This window comes from Lepisma saccharinum, chromosome 15, assembly GCF_977018435.1.
Source record: "Lepisma saccharinum chromosome 15, izLepSacc3.1, whole genome shotgun sequence".
In the NCBI taxonomy this organism is placed as follows: domain Eukaryota; kingdom Metazoa; phylum Arthropoda; class Insecta; order Zygentoma; family Lepismatidae; genus Lepisma; species Lepisma saccharinum.
The window spans coordinates 39,925,537-39,938,822 of NC_139243.1; the positions used below are offsets into that span (position 1 = coordinate 39,925,537).

The window sequence follows — 13,286 nt, forward strand, 5'->3', positions numbered from 1 at the left end:
GTTTCTGTGTTGACATGCAGGGGGGGCCATGTTGAACTGAGGTGAATGTAGATCTAGTGGGACTGTGCATTTAATTTGTGTTTGTTTTTCTTTCATGAAAGGATGTTTTCACAGAAATGAGTTGTTATTTTAGGAACACTGTGTAAATGCATGCCTGATGCGAAATTGTCAAACATCACCTTAATTAATGATATAAGCGAAGTCATGTTTTTTTTCTAGAGCCAACCTAGAGTGGTTAGTACAGTGTGCTACGATGCCAGTGGTCCCAGATTCAAATCCCAGTCTGGGTGTTCTTCATCAGAGAAAGCGAAGTAAAATAAACCAAATGAATTGGTGCTGCATTTATTATGTAACTGTGATATGAGTCAAAGGCACCAATCAGTACATTTCCATCTTCCCTGATTTATTGGCTTAGGTTTTTAATGATATTTGATTAGGATAATTTAAATCAAGTGATTAGCATTTGAATCCTAATATATTAAAATTATTTTCTTGCATTCCACCCATAATATATACATAGCAATATTTTCAGACATAATGCATGTATGGAGACATTATTCCATTTGCAGTTACATGGCAGTTGTCTCACTGAGTGTCATGTGGTCTAGAGAGGACACATCACACATTACAGGAGTAGTTGAGTCATGATGGTGAACAGGTGTGTATGTGAATGAAAGATGAAGTGCAGGTGGTTGTCTGCTACCAGTGGGCATGTAGCACAAGTGGTTATGACATCCATGCATGGCTCGTTTGAGATCTACGAGCCAGATGTGATGTTGGAGAAAATGGTCTGGTTGTGATGTCTGCAGTTCCACATTAGGTGTGAGAGTGTGGCAGACAAACAGCAGTCCATTATTTGAACATGCGGAAGCCATGATCCACACTCACCAACGGGCCACTGTGGAGACAGTTGCCACAGCATTGAAGATAAGATGTGCCAGAGCTCATTGCATTATTTGTGATATTGGTGTCACTATGGTGGCATTGACATGTGACTTTCAATCACGAGGCCCGAAGAATGGGCAGCCCGAAGAATGGGCAATAGTCTGCATCATCCCCTGCATTACGAGTAGGAAGGGAATCAGTTTTTGTCCCACATTGTGACATGGAAGCAAATTTCCAAAAAAACTCTGCAGAAAAGTCACATTCTTCTCATCTTATATAAATATATTTTAACTATTGCTAATAGGAGGCTGCTGCACTACCTCTCTTTTATTCACATTCTTGACACCGAATGTAAATGTATATTGTCACAATGAAATAGTTGTTTCTCACCATTCAACTCTACTGTTTAGCTCACATATTACACTATCTGCCCTAAAAGCATGGAATGCACCACCAGCTAATATTAAATTTAGGTGCCAATGGTGACACATACTAGAAGTAAATTTCAACCTCAAGAAATGATTTCACTTAAATGATAATTCTATTATTATTTTATTGCTATTTCCACATTGTTTTTATCTAAAAGTAATGTTACGTTATTTGTTTTTCTCTTTAGATTTTTCTCTATTTGTATTTTTTTCCAACATTTGTAGGTAATTTTTTAATGATTAGTATGATATTATTACTGCTGTTAATAATGAGCATATAGGTTTACATGAAATTATTATTTTACCTTCAATTTTATCTTCATTGTTTTTGTCTGGCTTTGTATGATTGATTGACTGATTGAGTAGATGTTTTAAGTCCACTTTATGCACAGTAAGGCTAATAGGGACTGGACCTACAGTTTAAAGTGGGATCTGAACCTGTGCCTCCACCGGGTTACATGATAACCCAGCCTATGGCTGAACTTTTCCCACTTAATAAAGGTATTATTATTATTAACACACATATACTATGCGACCCAAGTGCCTTTCCCTTTGAATTTGGTTTGACTTCCGTGGCAGAGTGGTTAGCACAGCATGCTACGATGCCATAAGTAGAATCTCAGCATGGGTGTTCTTTGTGAGTGTCCTTTCATCAATTTCATCATATCATCACTCATCCTCATCTTTGTAATTAACCAAAAGTGGCAGAAAAGCGAAGTAAAAAAACCTAATCAATCATTCAGCCTTTGAATTTGGAATGTTTCTGTTTTGGTTGGTTAATGAAACTGTTCTACATGAAAAGCATGGAATCGTTATAACATTGGTCAAGTTGACTAACCTTGAAACCAGTTGGTTCTGTTGCTCCAAGAGCCACACACAACATCACATCAGCTGTTTTATCTGCAACACGAGCCTAAGAAAACACATTTGTCAATTTCAAGTTAAAAAAGAAAACCATGTACACTTCATAATCAGTTTGCTATGGTGACACAAATCAGATTGATTTAAATCAAGACCAACTGAAAAATTATGTAGTATGTTCTTATATGATGGTCCTTTCATACATATTTATCTATATTTCATTTATTAGTACAAACAATTATTAGTATTATTTTAAGAAACGTGCTGCCCAGTTTGGAATTAAATTTAAAAATCAGACTGAACTGGTAAAACTTAAATGTAAATTCCAAATACACTGGACTCTTTTAAATTCAAACTCCATAGGGACATGAAAAAATTCAAATTAACAAATATACAGTATTAAAGAAAGTCAACAAAACTACTGCACTACAGTACAAAAAAATTAGGGATGGGACCGTTTAATTGGTACTCTATCGGTATCAGCCAATATAGGCATATTGGCGTATTGATTTATCGGTGAAATTACCAATTATTTTACCGATGCGATATATCGATAAATATCTTATAATTTAGTGCAAAATTCTGCTATTTTATTGTATTTTTGTGGATAATCTCCATGCCCCTCTTTCTAAAAAAAGCAAATGTCTAAATATTGAACTTATTTTGCACTGCAGTCACCTTGAAACACACATTTATTAAGGAGATCAATGAACATTTCAGGTTTTTCAAGAACCATTTCTAATTTTATTTGGATCGGTAGAATATTGGTATCGGTAAAGTTTATATCGGTACTTTATCAGTATCGGAAAAAAAATTCATATCAACCCATCCCTACAATAAATATAATCAACATGCCGTTAAATTTGCTGTATAGAGTGCAAATTAAAAATAATTGTTTAATTAAAACTAATTAAGCTACCACTAAATGGAAAACATGTTTACGTAATTACATTATTGCCAGGTCTGTGAATTTTTGGCAGTAGGTAAATATTAGGGGTGCAGGGGTTGTTTCCTCTACAACTGATGATGCAGCTTGCGGTCACGAAAATTTGAGTTTTTCTAGTGTCTTGTGTTTCCTCTTTCCTTTATACATTTACACACAGGGTGTACCAGAAGTGATAGCACAAATGGAAATGGTGAAAAGTACACGATAGTAGAATCAAAAAAGTCTCAGTAAACATGGAGTCGCAAATGAACTGTTTGTGAGATAATTGCGAATGTATGGGAACAATCTGCCACTTGACTTCATGGTTTGTACACATCGTATGCTTTTTCATGTGTAAGGTGCCACAGTCCTGCTTAGTAACAAATAACAGAATTAAAAGGTTCACCTCACTAGACATTACTGTTGCTTTTATTACCAAGGACTATTGTACTGTACAGTATGTTACATATTCAGCAGTGTTCAATTTTAAACAAAGAAACCGTGTAGTGCATAAGGAGACACACATATGATGTGTACAATCAAGTCAGTGGCAGATCGTAACCATACTTTCACAATTATCTTGCAAACACTTCATTTCCGACCCCATATTTACTGAGACTTTTTTGCTTCTACTATTGTGTACTTTTCACCTTTTCAGTTTGTGCTATCACTTCTGTTATACCCTATATATGTGGTATTCCGGGAGGAAGCGGCAATAATTTGGGAACTGGTAGTATGGGTGATTCTAAGCAAAAAAGTTCATATGAACATGGGTCCGATTTTGAACGATAACAGAGATATGAACAGAAATAAAAATGATGTAGGAAAACGTAAACAAAAACAGTAACAAGTAAAACATGGCAATGTAATAGTAATTGTGTAAGTAAATACGAGAAGGGACATGCTCATACTAATCTTTATTGCATGAATTTGTGGTGTAGCAGTAATTAGTACATGATAATTAAGTAATGAAGCAAGCAATAAATGTAGAAAAATGATATGTTAACACCTGCTGGTCAGTACTCACATGAACAAACGTAAGGATGGCAAAGGCCACAGAAATGATAGCAGGTCACAGCAGATTCTCAAAAATACCACCACCAACATCAATGCACTTCTGAGCGCGTCAGAGGACATCTTGTGTTACACTACAAAGTTCCCGATGATGTTCCCGGATTAACGCAGCAGCATTCATAATGCCAATGTGCAGTTTATCCCTTGTATTCACTCTTTCCCGGTAAACCTCCTGCTTCATCCACCCCCATAAACAGAAATCAAGAGGGGTTAGGTTGGGAGAACGAGGTGGCCACGGAACCAGACTACTAGCGCGACAACGACAACAACCAATCCATCAATTTAGGGTAGGTGGAATTCAGATGTTGAATGATCAACCGACTGGAATGAGCAGGTGCTCCGTCATGCTGCAAGATGAGGTTCCACCTTGTGTGCAAAGGAACATCGTCTAACTGGTCAGTCAAATCATTTTGTAACAGATGAAGGTACCGCTGTGCATTCATGTGTTCATGAAGGATAATTGGGACAAGAAGAATGTCGCCAACCATGCCACACCACACATTTATGGAAAATCTGTCTTGGTACCCTGTGGCAAGGGTTTCGTGAGGGTTGTCCCGAGCCCAAGTGTGTCTATTACGGGTATTATTCACACCAGTACGAGTGAAGGTCGCCTCATCAGGGAATAAAATGTATGGCACTTGTACTGCATGCTGTAGTAACCAATGACAAAATCGACGGCGAGAATCGTAATCACCAGGATGTAAGTCCTGCACTGGTTGGTGGTTTAATGGATACAAATATTCCCCATGTAATGTCCGTCACACACGAGTATGTTGCCATTCGGCTGGTACTAGTGGTACGACTTTGTTGCACCATGGTAAGTATTTCCTCCTGTTCATCAACAGATTGTCTGGTTTCACCTTCAGAAGTCACTTTAGCACTGGGAAGTGTTCTACACTCTCTCAATGCATGAAACATATTAGTAAACACTACCTTATTTAGTGTCCTTCCTACTGGAAAACACCTCCTGTATTCTTCAACAGCCGCATGCGAACTTCCATTACAAAACCCGTACACAAACACCATGTCTGCTACTCCTCATTCGTGTATGTAGGTGCCATTTGACGGTAACTGTCTGTGAACTGCTACAGAAACAACCCAGATAACAGCATCTCACAAATGTGCACGTGTTCCAAGTACACACTCTCACAGCACTGCAGGTAAGACGCTTCGAAGAGTAACTGTGTCACGTGTGCTGCCACCTGTTGGCAAGCTTGCAAAATTGTCAGGGAATATTGTGGTTTACTAAGGGGCCATGGTAGCTCTGTCTGTACGGCGTTCCACTACCAATCCAAGGGTCGCAGGTTTGACTCCCGACCGGGCAGGCACGTATCCAGGAATTTCTTTCGGGGGGGGCTCAACATCATTTTTTTAAGGGGTATAGTAAGAACCTCATAATTGTATGTTTAAGACCAATGGTGGCAATTGGGTTCCATCAAAACGAAGCGGAGGGGGGGGGGGGGGGTTGCGGAGGGCGTTGCAAGGAAAGTTTACTTTCTCTTGGTAGACAAGGCTTAACATTAAGAGGCCATAATGTTGAGGCAAGAAAATAAAAAATGGGGAGCAACTATCACTTAAATTGTCGCCACTGTAAGGCTGTCATTTTAATCAGAACGTGAAATCTGAACATTTTTTGCCACTCGACTCCTCTGTTTCCATGCATTAACATTGTGTGCCGGAACCATCTCAGTATGTGTGTTTGTTCATTTCTTCTCATCAGGCATACAAATGTCTATGATGTCTTTGAGTGTTTTTACGAAGCTGTTACACATGCACGGGATGGACAATCCACTCGACAACGCGTGATTCAAATTGTGGGCTGCAAACTGGACGCAGACAGCTCTCGAATATTTCTCTCCTGAACACCACTAGCATGTCTTGTCCTCCCATTTTTGCAGCTCTTATAAAAGCCGAAACCCACCAAATTGTTCAGAGTCAGGCCTTAGCACTCACAAGTGTTCAAAAATGCCTGTCACAGCTTCCGCTGTCTTGTCATATATTGGCACAAAACAAAGGAAGTCTTCTCGAATACAGGTGGATCACGAAACCATTAATGCACAGTGAAAACCCTTCCGTTCCCAACACATCTAATGTTTCGTCTCCCAGTATGATCAAATGCTAACTTATTTATCTCTAGTCACGTGCCCAAGGAAGGGTTGGTGAGGTCATAACCCCATTTGACCCAGTATTCCTTTTTTTTTTTTAAAAAAAAAAAAGAGGAACGTCAAAGACAGGAAAAAAATGGCAAAATCAGGACTGACCACCAAAAATAGTATGCGTAACCCCTCTCCCTTCCGAAAATCCTGGGCACGCCTCTCTTTATCTCGGACACATTTTTTAAAATCAACTCACCAGACGTTTTTTATAATTCCGTATTGGAGATTGAAGTAAGATGCGTTCTTCCTGCAGGATTGGATATGATCCTTTAGGATGCTGTCGTCTGCCTGCTTTCACACCTAACCTTAACAAGGCCCTAATTTTCCATCATTGTGACTTGGAATTTCAAGACTTAGGAAGGTTTCAGACCGAAGGGACACGCGATACATGTCGATTGGAATGGGCCAATCAACAGCAACGTTTCCCACCGTAGCGACACAAAAGGCCGCACAAACCTAATCTTCAGGCGACACGGTGTGAAATCTCCCTTATTAGGCCACTGTCATTGTCACCTCGAAGTAGTAGCTCTTGTTGACCACAGAAAAAAAATCTCAACCGGTGGGAATGCTCCTCAGTTTTCTTCTCTCTCCTATATTTTCTGTGCTTGTTCACTATACAGGCAACACCTTACAATTTGATATACACAGGACATGTACTATGTAGACATTTTAACGAAAAATCGGTTGAAGTCAAGAATGGCTCAGTTGGTAGAGCCTGCAATTTCCACCTAAAATGTCTACATATGCAACATCTTGCTTTCTCTTCTCAACATTCATAAAATTTTCGGCTGTCTCTTTATGGTAGTTAAGTGTTTGAATGTGTTTCGAACCCAGTAGGCTTAAACAAAAGTATTTTTTTATACCATGAAATTCTCGGACTGCATATACGAAATTTAGTTCTGGATAAACTAAATCATCACTCAAAACTTGGATTTTCAGTTGATCTATGCAGCTTATTTCTGTTTTAATAAACCACTCCAATATCCGGTACTACTGAAATATTCACTTGAGTGAGAGAGAGAGAGAGAGAGAGAGAGAGAGAGAGACCTTGATCTCTTCGGCCCTCGAACCGAACTAGCACTACACTGAGGCTCCGGAAGTTCTGCTGTCGTCAATGTCTTCATTTTCGAATCACTATATCTTATAAAGCAACCAAAGGATGCTGCCTGATCTGATCACCATTGATTTAGTTTATTTTACTTCGCGTTTTGTGCCTCTTGGCTAATTTGTGAAGATGGGGATGAGTGATGAAATTGATGAATGGACATTCACAAACAACCAAGCCCGACCGGAATTCGAACCCGGGACCCTTGGCGTCTCAGCGCGATGTGCTAACCACTCGGCTGATCTGATCACCAATCGACTGTATGAATTGTCACACTTACCTCAGAAATCTTATTAACTGATGCTTTGTACAGATCAACCGAAAAATTTAATCCGCGTATTTATATCCTCATTATATTCTAGAACGTTCCACAGATACGTAAAACGACTCGTTAATATTGCCAGTAGTTGACTCATTTTCTCATTCAAGAACGTACCCTCTTCCACCTTCCAGAGATTAGAATTTACAACGAATCGCCCTACGTGCTACGTGGCGCTACTTTTGTTGTGCAGCTTCCAAATGCTGACAAGTCTCTACATAGTCCTCAAGTGCGCTGAGACAACACCGAAAGCGTAAGAAAAGTTTACGTGCAATATTATCAACAACAGGGTTATAGAATATTCTCCGTCTTGCCTCGATAATTGTCTATCTCCTTAAATCATCGTCACATTATTCAAAAAGCCAAAAACCTAATTTTGTCTAGTGTAAAATAAAAAATTTCCTGGGATGGAGGGCTCGAGCCACCTCAACCCCACCTTGGATAGGTGCTATTAACAATAACTGGGTTATAGAACATTCTCCGTCTTGTTTCGATAATTATTTCTCTCAGATTTATAAATTTATTATCTTCACATTATTCAAGACGCCAAAAATCGAATTTTATCTAGTGTAAATTGAAAAATTTCCTGAAAGGGGGGGGGGGCCTCGAGCCACCTCATCCCCACCTTGGATACGTGCTATTAACAATAACAGGGGGTATAAAACATGCTTCATCTTGCCTCGATAATTATTTCTCTCCTACATTATTTTCACATTATTCAAGAAGCCAAAAACCTAATTTTAACTACCGTAAACTGAAAAATTTCCTGGGGAGAGGGTCGAGCCCCCTGTGCCCCATCTTGGATACGTGCTATTATCAATAACAGGGTTACGGAACATTCTCAGTCTTGCCTCAATAATTATTTCTCTCCTTAAATTATTGTCACGTTATTTTATTTCACACCACAAGAAACCAAAAACCTCATTTTATCTAGTGTAAACCTAAAACTTTCGGGGGGGCTCGAGCCCCCTAAGCCCCCCTCCTTAAATTATTGTCACGTTATTTTATTTCACACCACAAGAAACTAAAAACCTCATTTTATCTGGTGTAAACCTAAAACTTTCGGGGGGGGCTCGAGCCCCCTAAGCCCCCCCTCTGGATACGTGCCTGCGACCGGGGAAACCCGGAATTGTTCTGACGGTGGAAGAGGCTCCGGCATCTATCCAGTGTCGAATAACATGAGTATTTACTTACACAATTACCATTACATTGCCATGTTTTACTTGTTACTGTTTTTGTTTACGTTTTCCTACATCATTTTTATTTCTGTTCATATCTCCGTTATGGTTCAAAATCGGACTATATATATATATATTGCAGATTGTAACATAATTGTAAGGACAATGTGACAGGTAAGTGAAATATTGTAAGTAATAATATGTGCAGATTATTTATATTTTGAGCAACTGGAATGGTGTAATGTTTGCTTTAATATACTACAATTGCCTTTAACACCGTGACCATTAGGTGAGCCAGGGTTTCTACTTTTATATTGTTATGCAAATAGCCATGGTGAAAGAGGCGAGGGCCTCTCGGTATCTTCCACATTCTCACATTGAAATCAACTGATATCTGTGTTATTCCTTTTTAAAGTCTGGTGGACTACATTGGTGTCGTGGTTTATGTGAACTATGTGTTTATGATTCCCTTGGATGGTACAAATGTATGTAGCTAAATGAATATACTGACTAGGAAGTTGTGATTGTTGATGATGACGGTGATTGTAAAGAAAATTTTGTTCAGAAAATATACATGTGTCTGATATGGAGGAATTGGTCAACATACCAGAGATGTGACGGAATGCTATTATAGACCATGTATGGAAGAGTATAGTAGTGAAATAGTAAGGCTTTGTATCTCACTACTCATTTTGACATAAAATAAATTCCAATGATAAGCCTAATTTGTGATATTGGATTATATGCAAATAAAATTTTAAAAAACAATTTGAAAGAAAAAAGTATATTAAGAACATTTATTCAACTTCATGGTCTCCACATGCTGTGAACTTTGTTGATACCATGTAACAATGGTTGACCTCAATAGTGGAATGGTCGTCTATGTCTGACCGGGTTCGATGTGTAATAAAACATTGTGAACTAAATCTGTAGATAATAGTATACCAGAAAATAAACATTGCTTACCATTTTAAGGCATTCTTCTTTGCAGGTTTCTTCTCCTCCATTGTTGCAAGGTACACTGAACACTTGCTTCTTCAGTACGGGATTTCCTGATATTTTCTCATCTTCTCTCAGATTTTTGTCATCAAAGACTCCACACGAACAAATATAGTTGTTCGCCCTTAAACAATATTACAAGCATTTATTAACTGTAGTCATGTTTAACATGAATATTTTTGTTGATACTACACTGTTATCTTTTAATGTACCAAATTAGGTGGTAAACTATTCTAATAATACAAGTGTGAAGTATCAGAGAAGTGTGCATGGGTGCTCTCTGCCATTTCCTGTAGCACCCCACCTCCTGCAGCCTCATTCCGTACCATAAAAACTATAGCTGCTTGTACTGCTGTGCAACATTGTAGTGTTTAACTGGTAGAATCTCATATTTCTATAAATAGTATTTAACTGAGTGCACAAGTCTGCTCTGTTTGTTATTGTTTTTGTATGTACAAATAAAATTTATGAACTCTGGTTTTAGTAAATATCTAAATACAGAGTTTCTTTTTATAATGGAAAACCATTGCAGTCAGCTGGTTATAAACATTGCTTAAAGAGGTGAATCAACTGTTCAGAATCTTATCAGATCAGTAGAATATTAGCATCAGTAAATTTTATACCAGTCCCTTAAGAGCCAAAATTTCATATCAGTCCATTCCTACTATAAATTACTTTTAAATTTCAAGAGTGAATGTTTTACCATTCTTGTATTGTTTTTGAATCGCTAATTTTATATCCTTCCTCAGCAAAAGTAGTTAATACTATATGACATCATCTGTGGATTTCTTTCGAATTTTTTTAACACTTTGGATTACACAGATCCAAAGTGTTAACAAATTTTAAACCAAATTCCATCTCAATGCCACATCAAAGATCAAAGGAGACAAAAGTCAATTTGTACATATTCACCAACATTCTCGTGACTCTCAGATCATACCCTTAGTGGTGAGGAAACTTGGTAGCTTTGGGATAGGGAATGGCCGATGGGTTTTGCTTATATTGTGAAATCTAGAAGTGGATGTGTGCATAACATGGTTCTCCTAGCAGAATTGGTACTGCAAAGTTTCTTTCTTACTGTTTAGAAATAATGATGTATCCTGGCCAGATATAATATCCCATCTTATTAGCATACTCATCATGGTGATTCAAATACCATAACTGTGCTGATTTAGTGAAATAAAACAGCAGTAAAATTACAGAAGGTCGTTTCACGTCCATGGTAACAAAGTTAGAACCCACCTCACCTTAAGGAAAACCATAACGTCACGAGCGGTGGTGCTCCACGTGATACCCCTGTCTTGCAGCAATGGTCCTGCAGCGGAGTTTCCATTGGAGGAGACTGCGTTGAAGAACACATTGGTCCAAACGATCATATTCCTCCTGACAAGCTTTCCAAAGACCCTCAATTGTGCGGGGCCGTCTGCTTCCCAAGGTTCGTTTCAACAACGGAAACCCACAAAAATCCATGGAAGAGGCATCGGGGGATTTAACAGGGATGTCTGTAAAGGGGATTGCATGAATGACCGTTTCACGTGTCATCCGATCCATGTATGCCTGCGTGGACTTTGCCGTATGACTGGAAGCCTTGTCCTGGTGGATGACAACACGAGATGTGTCGCTGCCATAGAGAGAAGGAATATCATGTCTGTAAAGTGGCTCCAAAATATTCGTCTGGTAATAGGCTGCATTTATTTTAGCCTTTTTTTCCACTCTGCGCGGTGGAAGTTTGCCGTTATGGCAGTAACCACCAACAACCATGAACCAGCGTGGAAAAGTTTCAGCACATTCACGTACCCACTCAGATCGACCTCTTGCATCACGTGGACGATAGTAGATGGCCCTTTTTTTACCACATACCGACGGATACACCCATGCTTCATCCAGGGACACCACATACTTCCAGCGGTCCCCTGTCAGATGGCGTTCGTAGAGCTTCCGACTGTTGGTCTTCCTCTCCTGGACATGTGAGGCACGCAACTTATGAACTTGAGCCTTGTGCTTCCGCACAAGTTGTAAATCTTGGGCAATGATGCAATTTACAGTTGCAGGGAAACATTGCACTGCCTGTGCAATCACTCTTTGCGTTGCAGGGTTTTCACATCGCACCAAGGATCCACTTTCCACACAACATCGGAGGAACGCTTGGGCTTCTGATATGTCCGAGGCCCACTTTGACTGGTTCCAGCAACACGTACAGTGCAAGCTTTATGGCGATTCAACACTGCATTGATGCTCTTCTTTGACACATGGAATGCTTTCATGTGGCACTGTTTAATTATCTGGCTATAACTATAACCAACGTTGGAAAGGGCACAGATGTACCCCTCCCAAAAGACTGGAATTTTTGGTGCCATATAAACACTCACTCACACACCAACCATCGTCTTTGCAAGTCAACACACAGTACTTTCGTACTACTGACTCTGGCTGCTCTGTGCTGTGCCTACGTGCTGCTCGCTGGTGATCGAAATCGTTACCATCAACGTGAAACAACCTTATGTAGCAACATTGTGTCAGAAGGGTAGGTAAAGTCATTGCGCTTGTAGTGGCAGAGTAAATATTGGGGGTACAATGAAGGAAAGGCTTCTTGTAATTTGCATATTTTGTGAGGGTATGGATATCTTAGAACAACAGTAATGGTTAAGTAGTGTAAGAAAATTTTCAGACTGATGCAACAAGAAGCACATACCACTTGGAAATGAACTTTCAGAAATAAATGCAACTCTTCATTACAGAGTGACACAACATATGTTGCTTGCAGATAGTATGTTACTTGGACTAGGTCATTTTCTCAATAGTGTATATTGTGTATCCTCGGTGTATTCACTTCACATGCTCAGTGAAGTACAGATAGGAGAGGAGGAGAAAGTGCTTATTCCAGCACATGCAGTTTGTGGTTATGTTTCATTTCTGGTCTCCTTGGTGTGAAAATGAATTGTTCACATTTTTAAAAAGAACCACCAAATGTGTGTGTAAAAGAAATGAGAAAAGTTTCCCTATACAACTCCCAACTTGTTCGTAGATGTACAATGAATGATCTGATGCACATAATATTAACTACAGATTCCTGATGAAGTTTCTGAAATGTGGGAAAAAAAGATGGTATTAACCCTTGACTACTACTACCATACATAGCTGGTACTATTGGCCAAAAAGAAAATATTCTTGCATGGAAATGGCCAAGAAAATGTACGAATGCCTCTGGTTGGGCAGGACCGAAGTCTACATCTTGCTAGGACATCATTTGAGCACGTGACTATTGCAAGCAATGAGCAAAGCATGCTCATTACGCCATCTGTTGTTGAAAGTACGTAACCATGCTATTGAGGAGACCTGTGTGTTTTTGTTTTGTT

General features: G+C 39.1%; 1 protein-coding gene across 1 annotated transcript in view; it reads right to left on the reverse strand.

Annotated features, from left to right (window-relative positions):
* LOC145999460 (follicle cell protein 3C-1-like) overlaps positions 1-13,286 on the reverse strand; it is a 30,476-nt gene that overhangs the window by 3,444 nt on the left and 13,746 nt on the right. The window contains exons 3-4 of the mRNA XM_083136422.1: positions 9,898-10,054; positions 2,152-2,226 (exon numbers count right to left, since the gene is read on the reverse strand). Of these exons, the coding sequence (XP_082992548.1) occupies positions 2,152-2,226; positions 9,898-10,054 (232 nt within the window). The remainder of the gene's footprint in view (positions 1-2,151; positions 2,227-9,897; positions 10,055-13,286) is intronic.